We start from the raw sequence: 10,047 nt of genomic DNA, 5'->3' as shown, positions 1-10,047 counted from the left end.
CCCCCCCACCACCCCAGAAGAGAAACATGACAAAACACATCTCTTAAAGGCACAGTACTGTCTCACTTTCTGCTATGTCCTGCGAAGAGGGCACAGTTTGAAGCCTCGGGAATTGAAAGTGAATCTCCTAGACTCTGTTGTAACCAAAAAGTTGGGAATGGGAGGGTGTTTCACTGGGTGGGCTAATTGGAAATTGGAGGTCATATAAGAAAGCTGCATAAATACATCCAACCTGAGAGAAGATGGAATGGGTGGAGAAGAGTAGTGGTCAGTTCAAGTCGTCCCCATGACTGTGGAGTTGTTCCTTTTTCTCTCTCTCTATTCAATTAAATATTCTTTTAAAAACGTACCTCTTTGGTTGTGGCCTGCAGAGGTCCCTCTGAAGGACTGTTAGTGAGTCTGAAGTAATGTTTAATGCAACAGTCCTGGCAATGTCCAAAGCAGATCAGTTTCAGGAAGGGGGTCTCAAACAAATGTCAGGACTCTTTATGTATGCAAAGAGTGTAATGCCATTTAGGCCCTGGGCATCTATCTCTGTCTTTTGTGAGCAGTAGAGCTTTCAGACGAAATGTGTATTCTCTCGTCACAATGTTAGATGTCTGTTTTTATACCTGTAAAACTGGGATAGTGTTGACCAATTTCTGTTTTCGAGCAAATGGTTACAAATCCTTTGGCTACTGTATTACAGAATCATCGACATTTACAGCACCAAAGGAAGCCACTTAGGCTATCATATCCGTACTAACCAACGAAGATGTGGAGGTGCTGGTGTTGGACTGGGGTGGACAAGGTCAGAAATCACACAACACTAGGTTATAGTCCAACAGGTTTATTTGAAAACACAAGCTTTTGGAGCCTTACTTTTTCAGGTGTTAGTGAGAGAGGTAGTATCAGACACAGAATTTATAAGCAAAAGATCAAAGGATCACACTGCTGATCAGAGATCAGAAATCATAGATTCAGTCTGTGTGTATGTATATAGAGTGGTGAGGTCACCTGTAGTGCGACATGAACTCAAGATCCCAGTTGAGGCCATCCTTGTGGATACCGAATTTGGCTATTAGCCTCTACTCATCTTTGACCACAATGTCTTCACCTTTGACAACCAGTTCTTCATCCAGACACAGAACAGCCCTGCGGATCAGATTTGCTCCCCAATATGCCAACATTTTCATGCACAGGTTTGAACAAGATTTCTTTGCTGCACAGAACCTCTGACCACACTATCTACCAGATACATTGACATTTACTTCCTTTTGGACTCATGGCAAGGAATCACTGAAACAACTACATAGCGATATCAACAAGTTTCATCCCACCATCAGACTTGCCATGGACTACTCTTTGGAATCAGTCTCATTCTAGGACACACGCATCTCCATCAGGGACGGACACCTCGGTACATCACTCTGCCGCAAACCTACGAATAACCTCTCAATGCTGCACTTCAGGCTTCCACCCGAAACATATTAAAACAGCCATCCCTTACGGACAAGCTGTACACATACACAGGATCTGTTTGGATGAGGAGGAACAAGATGGATACCTGAAGGTGTTGGAGGACGCCTTCGTAGGAACAGGATATGATGCTCAACTCATCGATCACCAGTTCCGATTTGCCCCAGCGAAAAACCGTAATGACCTCCTCAAAAGACAGACACAGGATACGTCTGATAGGGTGCCCTTTGTCGTCCAGTACTTCCCGGAGCGGAGAAACTACGCCATGTTCTTCGCAGCCGTCAACACATTATTGATGATGATGAGCACCTCACCAAGATCATCCCCGTGCCTCCACTTCCCGCCTTCAAACAACCGCCAATTGTTTGCAGCAAACAACCCAGCCTTCAGGTCAACATTGACCACAATGCTATCCAACCCTGTTATGGCAACCTCTGCAAGACATGTCAGATCATTGACATGGACACTACCATCACACGTGGGAACACCACCCACCATGTGCAGAGCAGATACTCATGTGACTTGGCCAGTGTTGTCTATCTCATACGCTGCAGGCAAGGATGCCTCAAGAAAAAGTATATTGGCAAAACCACACAGACGCCACAACAACAGATGAATAGACATCGAGCCACAATCGCCAGACAGGGACGTTCCCTCCCAGTTGGGGAACACTTCAGCAGTCAAGGACATTCCGGGCCCGCATCTTCGGGTAAACGTCCTCCAAGGCAGACTTCAGGATACACAACAACGCAGAGTCGCCAAGCAGAGCTTTTTTTTCCTCTTTCTTTCTCGCTCTTTCTTCTCTCTCTCTCTCTTTCCCCTCTCTCTCTCTCTCTTTCCCCTCTCTCTCTCGTCTCGCTCTCTTTTCTCTTTCTATCGCTCTTCTCACTCGCGCATGCTCTCTTCACTTTCTCTTTCGCACGCGTGCATGTGAATCTGTGGGGTGAATTTGTATTTGCAGATACATTTTTATTTTGTTCAAAAAGCTCACAATTTATAGACAGTCAGTCAATGGGGTGTTTAATAAATTCCTACTTTAGAAATAAAACCAGTCTGACTCCAAACCAAAACACAGCCCGATTCCAAACCAGGCCTCATACCTAAAATGCATTGTCTGACCTTCTTTACACTGATGAAACCTTTAGTTCTGTCAGGACAGTGACTTGTAAGGAATTCGGGGATTTATGTATACGTATTAATCAACTCAAACCACCGAACTGAGTATTTAACAGCATCTCAGATTTGTTTTAGTACATCCTGATCAGTGGTGTGACTCTTTGATCTTTTACTTGTAAATTCTGTGTCTGATACTACCTCTCTCTCTAGCACCTGAAGAAGGAGTGAGGCTCTGAAAGCTTGTGTTATCAAATACACCAGATTATAGTCCAACAGGTTTATGATTTCTGACCTAGCTAACAAAGCTATTCAGCCTAATGCTACTTTCCAACTCTTATCTGTAGCCTTGTAGGTTACAGCACCTTGAGTATATATCCAAGTGTTGTTTCCTCCTACAGTGGAGATTCATTTTGTATTCGTTTATTTTTAGCTTACTTGGGAAATTTTGTTTTTCAACTCGTGGGGAGCTTGATTTTGACCAAATGAGTATCTGTTTGGCTAAGACCTGCTTCAAGTAATCCAGGATAAGCTGTGTAAATTTAAGTTGGCCTATTCTTGATTACTTGTTTCAGGAAATAGTCTGCTTCACCGGCTAGGATTGCTGATGGCATCTTCAGCAGTTACCTGTTGTTCAGTATGTGGGACAGGAAGAGAATGGAGGTGCTGGCCTCATGATACCCTAACCTGAATCATTGAAAATCAATGAGCCACCAGTAGAGGGAGGTGAAAGTTGATACAGCATAGAAAATGGCCTGGAACTGTCTGAATGAGGGAGGAGGGGAAGAGAGAGAAGAGAAAGGAATGTTAATATGCTGGGTCTATTTCCGCTTCTAACTGTCTCGTGCATTTTTTCAGGTTTGTATTCAAGAAGCCAAATGTTGACAGATTTCTTCAAAGAATGGAAGATCTGTTTGAATGTGTGCTATTTACAGACAGTTTAGCAAAGGTATTCTTCTCTTCTAGTGGCACTGAGCTGATAATTGACGCTCTTCAATTTCACATTTGAAAAAATGTGGAAGAGGAATCTTCCATTGGAAAATGTAATTATTCTTCTCATTACTTAATTTCTAGCACTATCAAATGGCTAGTTGCTAAGCCCCTGCCAAAGTTCTCTGGAACCAGTCACTACTCTGAACAGTGCTCACAGTGACCTGATAGAAAACATAGTCTGTTCCACTTCACCCTGAGCATGTTCATTAACTTCCTGAGGCCACTCTGACTGCTTGTCTTGCCCACAAACTCCTGATAGCAGCTGGCTCTGATTTCCGCTTGATTTTTCATGGCAATGTAACAAGAAGTCAAAGGGTAATGTTTCTATTGGCATGTGTAGTGCCTGCTACAAGCTTCATATAAAGGCACGAACAGCAGAGCACGAATAAGATTATAGCACGACAACCAGTACATTAAGTGCAATTGCATTTCTACACATATCACTTGAAACGTGGTGTCAGAAATGATGCAGCTAAAAATGTGTGGATTTACCAAACTGAAAGAAACAGCAAGGAAGGGTAAGTGGGTGAAGTGACAGTGGGCAACCATATCGGGGATAGTGACCACAATTTGGTCAGATTTAGTATTATTGTGGAAAAGGACAGAGATAAATAAGGAGTAAAAGTTTTTAACTGGGTGGAGGCAAATTTTTACAAGTGATTTGGCTGAGGTGGACTGGATAGGATTACTAAAGGATAAATCCAGTGGTAAACCAGTGGGTGGCACCAAAACATGAGATCCTTGGGGTACAAAGCAGATATATCCCCTCCAAAAATAAGAGTGATACTGTCAAATCTAGATCCCCCCACCATAATCGTCAAGAAAATATGGGGAAGATTAAACAGAAAAAAAGCTTATGATCGTCACAGAAAACTCAACGCTGCAGATAGCCTAGAGGAGTATAGAAAGTACAGGGATCAAGTGAAGAATCATAGAATCCCTACAGTGTAGAAGCAGACCATTTGGCCCATAAGTCCACACTGACCCTCCAAACAGCATCCCACCCAGACCCACCCTCCTACCCTATCCCTGTAACTCTGCATTTCCCCTGGCTACCCCACCTAGCTTGCACATCCCTGGACACCACGGACAATTTAGAGTCAGATGTACAGCATGAAAACAGACCCTCCGGTCCAACTCATCCATGCCAACCAGATATCCTATCTCTAGTCCCATTTGCAGCATTTGGCCTGTAACCCTCTTAAACCTTTCCTATTCATATAGCACGGCCAATCCACCTAACCTGTACATCTTTGGACTGCAGGAGGAAACCAGAGTACCCAGAGGAAACCCACATAGATGCAGGGAGAATGTGCAAACTCCACACACAGTTGCCTGCGGGTAGAATCAAACCTGGGTCCCTGGTGCTGCGCAACAGCAGTGCTAACCAGTAAGCTGCCATGCCACATAAGAAAGGGCATGAAAAAATATTAGCAAGCAAGCTAAGGAAAATCCAAAGATGTTTTACCAGAATATAAAGAAGAAAATAATATTTAAAGAAAAATGAGACATATCAGAGACGAATGAGGGAACTGGCGTTGATGAAGTAACAGGCATGAGTAATGACAATACGAAGGTGGGTCATGTTGTGGACAGTGCGGAGGGCTGTTCTAGGTTACAAAGGGACATTGATAGAATGCAGAGCTGGGCTGAGAAGTGGTAGATGGAGTTTAACCCTGAAAAGTGTGAGGTGATTCATTTTGGAAGGACAAACTTGAAAGCAGAATACAGGGTTAACGGAAAGATTCTTGGCAGTGTGGAGGAGCAGAGGGATCTTGGGGTTCATGTTCACAGTTCCCTGAGAGCTGCCACCCAGGTGGATAGAGTTGTTAAGAAGGTGTATCGTGTGTTAGCTTTCATTAATAGAGGGATTGAGTTCAAGAGCCGTGAAGTTATGCTCCAGCTATACAAAAGCCTGGTTCGGCCACATCTGGAGTATTGTGTCCAGTTCTGGTCACCTCATTACAGGAAAGATGTGGAAGCGTTAGAAAAGGTGCACAGGAGATTTACCAGGATGTTGCCTGGAATGGAGGGAAGGTCTTACGAGGAAAGGTTGAGAGAGCTACGGCTTTTCTCTTTAGAACGACGAAGGATGAGAGGTGACTTGATAGAGGTGTACCAAATGATCAGAGGTATAGATAGAGTAGACAGCCAGAGACTTTTTCCTAGGGTGGAGGTAGCTTTTACGAGGGGACATAGCTTTAAAGTGAAAGGAGGTAGATATCGGGGAGACATCAGAGGTAGGTTCTTTACTCAGAGAGTGCTAGGGGCGTGGAATGCATTGCCGGAGAGGGTAGTAGAGTCGGCCTCATTAGGGGCATTTAAGCAGCTATTAGATAGGCATATGGATGATAGTATAAGGTAGCAGTGGAGGTTAGATAGACCTTAGGTTTAGGGTAAAAGTTCGGCACAACATCGTGGGCCGAAGGGCCTGTACTGTGCTGTACTGTTCTATGTTCTAGTAATAAAATTGAAGGTAAAACAATAAAAAGCCAAATCTCACTTTGAATCTGCCCAGTCATTGCCAGTGCTGAACATTGGAGAGCCACACAGGGTGCAAACACTTGACAAGATTCAGCCCATGTGGCAACTTGGGATCAGTTTTGAACAGTTGTCACCTCGATCAGATGTTGTGAATGTGAGTGGCCAGATAGATATCAAAACCACAGATCTATTTGCAACTAGAGAAGCTGCACCTTGACTGCAGGTAGTTGATATGGATGGTGTGATCTTACCATCTGACCCAGAAGTCCACTGTCCCCAGGAATGGAAATGGTGTCAGCATTAAGTACTGTTTACAGGAACAGCACTTCGAGGAGACAGAATATCACATAATAAGCAGATACCAGATGAATAGCCAATGGAAACATAATGTATTATTAGGAAACCTGCCAATTTCCAAGATTATGCAATGCAAGTGCAGAGACTAATCCAAGTGGAACTGACGCAGTTTAGCACAGTTCTGTTAATGAATAAGTTTCATTGTGACCATGTATACTGGGTAACCTGGGTAGTTTGTAAATGCAGATTATAGTGTGTGCATCCTCCTTTATGAAAAGGGGAATATTTAGAGACATGCAACTGATGTGCTGGCTTGCTGTGGTCATGTGACACATCTTTGCTAGAAGTGCCTTTGTGTGTAGATTGGCAACCATTGGACACTCAACCGGTAACATTCTGAGGGTCAAAACTTCTGCTTAACTTAAGCCTGACACAGAGAGGCCCTTCGTTAATCTTCCTGCCCTATCACCAATTGAGCTCTTAGTTGTCCAATAAGGACAACTCAAATACACTGCTGCCACTAGGATTAACAGTTCCAAGTTGGCCTGTTGTCATACAGTGTGCTCGAATCGCCAGCTGTGTATGGGCAGCTTGTCAGTTCAAAATGGGGGCAGGAACCCCCTGATTGAAAGCAATTAGCCTCTGATTAAATGGACCAGAAATCATGCAGGTGGCTGCCCACTCAGCTACTGCATAACCCATCAATATTAGAACCCTCAACCCATCGCTCATTGATTCCCAGATCCATTCCAGGGGTGCTTTTCCAGTATGCTGGTGGCCTCATTATTGTCTCCATTGGCATGTGATTTGTCTAGTCTGCTGTGTAACAGGTGGGGCTTGTCTCTCACTGGCTCCCGAGCCAGCTGACGAGGCCCCCACTACTTCAAAAAGATTCTATCTTTTGTTACCACTGTGTTATGTTGTAGTGTGAATTAACTCGGGAGCAGCCATCTTCTGTGATGTGCCCTGATAGGACATTATTCCTCAGTGGTTGCTGCCCATAATCCCATGAGTGATAATTTGATCCTGTAGGAAGCAACACTGAAATTAACACACGGTATTGATGAACAGCAACAACTGATTAGCATTAAAGACCTGCCTACTTTTAAATTGAAAACGGTAGGATAGCAGAGAGGAAAATCTTATTAAATGTCTATATCTGAGAAGTAGAATGTCCCCTAATATTGCTTAGTTCTCAGGTTTGCTGTGACATACTTGCTGCTGCTGTCTATGTATATATTTATTTTCTTCTCCCTTGCCTTTTCTTAATTCAATCACGTACTTGGTTCCTCAGTATGCTGATCCTGTGACCGATTTAGTTGACAAGCCAGACTCTTCAGGGAATCCTGTGTATTCCATCAGGCAGTTACATTAAAGACCTCAGCAGTTTGGGCCAAGACATGAGTACAATCAACTTCATCGACAATTCACCTCTATCTTATATCTTGCATCCATACAAGACAGTGAGTACAGGGAACTTAATAATTTAATACTAGCATTTATATAGTGCCTTTTTAGTGTCCTAAAACACATTGCAGGCAAGCAAGTACAAGGCAAGCCTACAACCCAATGGTCTCAATGTGGACTTTACCAGTTTCAAAATCTCCCCACCCCTGGCCTCATCCCATATCCCCACCTCCTTGACCTGACACAGCCTGTCCATCTTCTCTCCCACCTATCCACTCCTCCCACCTCACTGCCCAATCCCCACCACTGCCTACCTGTATTCACCTATCACCATCCCACCTACCTTCCCCAGCCCCACCCCTTCTGTCTGTATTTATTTCGGAGCCCCCTTCCCCCTCCCCCATTTCTGAAGAAGGGTCCCAACCCGAAACGTCAACTTTCCTGCTCCTCTGCTGCTTGGCCTGCTGTGTTCCTCCAGCTCCACACTGAGTTATCTCTGACTCCAGCATCGGCAGTTCTTACTATCTCTAAGCAAGTACTTGTGATGTGTAGTCACTGTTCTGACATAGAAAAATGCATCTAATTTGCATACAGCAAGGTGTGCAGAAATGCTGTGGTTGGGCTTTTTTTTTGTTTAGTCAAGACCATAGGGAGCATTCTTCTTCTGGTCCTCAAAATTGTCATGGGGACTTTCACATCTACCTGAGGGGGCAAAAGGCCTCTTTAACAACTCATCTGAAAGATGGTGACTCTGACAGTACACCAATCACCCAGATATGCACTAGAATGTTAACCTGGATTTTGAGCTCCCACATCTGTAGTGGGGCTTGAACCCACAACTTTCTGATTAAGGCAAGAATGCTACCATTGAGCCCTGCTAACATCTGTGCAAAATTGCACCACTAAGCACTACAGATCAGGAAGTTTCTAAGTTCTGTTTCCCTTTTATTTTTGAAGTTCATTTCCTATGGGGCACCATAATTATCTGCATGTATCCTTCGGTTTTGGGTGGGGGCGGTGGGGAGGTGGTGGTGGTGCGGAGAGGAAAGAGGAGAAGAGGTGTGGTGGTGGGGGAGGTGTGGTGATAGTGTTGGGATGGAGGTGATGAGTCAAAGACTGTCCATGGTGCTGAACCCCAGCAAGAGGGAATGGGGAAGAATGACACCAAATGAGTTTGCTGCAGGATTCTTATCCCTTTACCTGCTCTTGTAGCCATAGTATTTATATGGCTAGTCCAGTTCAGATTCTGGTCAATGGTAAGACCCAGAATGTTGTTAGTGGAAGAATCAGTGATGATAACACTGTTGAATGTCAAGGAGTGATGGTTAGAATCACTCTTGTTTGAGATAGTCATTGTTTGGCATTTGAGATGCACATGTTACTTGCCAGTTGTCAGCCCAAACCTGAATATTGCCTGGGTCTCGCTGCATTTGGACATGGACTGCTTCAGTATCTGAGGTATCACAAATGCTGCTGAACATGGCACAATCATTGGCAAACATCCCCACTTCTGACCTTATGATGGAGGGAAGGTCATTGAAACAGCTGAAGATGGTTGGGCCTAGGACACTACCCTGAGGAATTCCTGCAGAGATCTCCTGGAGCTCAGATGACTGACCTCCATTAACCACAACCATCTTCCTATGTGACAGGTATGACTCCAACCAGTGGAGAGGTTTTCTCTCTGATTCCCATTGATTCTAGTTTTGCTATGGCTTCTTGATGCCACAATCTGTCGAATGCAGCCCTGATAGCTGTTCCCTTCACCTCACATCTGGGATTCAGCTGTTTGTCCATGTTTGAACTAAGGCTGTACTGAAGTCAAGAGCTGAGTGGCCCTGGTGGAGCCCAAACTGAGTGTTGGTGAGCAAGTGATGCTTGGCAGCACTGTTCATGACCCCTTCCATCACATTCCTGATGACCAAGAGTAGATTGGCGCAGTAATTGGCTAGTTTGGATTGTCCTGCTTTTTGTGTACAAGGTGTACCTGGGCAATTTTCCACATTGTTGTTTTAGATGCGAGTGTTGTAACTGTATTGGATTAGCTTGGCTAGGGTTATGGAAAGTTATGGAGCACAAAATATTCAGTATTATTTCTGGAGTGTTGTCAGGGCCCATAGCCTTCGCAGTATCCAGCATCTCCAACTGTTTCCTGACATCATGTGGAATGAGTCGAATTGGCTGAAGACTGGTATCTGCGATCATCCACTTGGTTCTTCTGGCTGATGATTGTTGCAAATGCTTCACCCTTTTTGCACTGATGTGTTGGGCTTCCCCTCCCACCAAGGTTGGGAA

At 44.4% G+C, this 10,047-nt stretch overlaps 1 protein-coding gene across 2 annotated transcripts in view; it reads left to right on the top strand.

Moving 5' to 3' along the window:
* Positions 1-10,047, top strand: part of LOC125487404 (carboxy-terminal domain RNA polymerase II polypeptide A small phosphatase 2-like) — a 38,550-nt gene that overhangs the window by 20,496 nt on the left and 8,007 nt on the right. The window contains exon 6 of one of the 2 annotated variants that reach the window (XM_048618815.1): positions 689-806. The exons of the other annotated variant lie outside the window; for it this stretch is intronic. Coding sequence (XP_048474772.1) covers positions 689-745 — 57 coding nt within the window. The 3' untranslated portion in view covers positions 746-806. Of the gene's footprint in view, positions 1-688; positions 807-10,047 lie in introns of those variants that run through there. 2 annotated transcript variants of the gene reach the window in all.

The sequence above is a fragment of the Rhincodon typus genome, chromosome 41 (assembly GCF_021869965.1).
Source record: "Rhincodon typus isolate 14 chromosome 41, sRhiTyp1.1, whole genome shotgun sequence".
NCBI lineage: Eukaryota > Metazoa > Chordata > Chondrichthyes > Orectolobiformes > Rhincodontidae > Rhincodon > Rhincodon typus.
The sequence above is the reverse complement of the archived record's forward strand: the minus strand, read 5'-3'. Positions and strand labels throughout refer to the sequence as shown.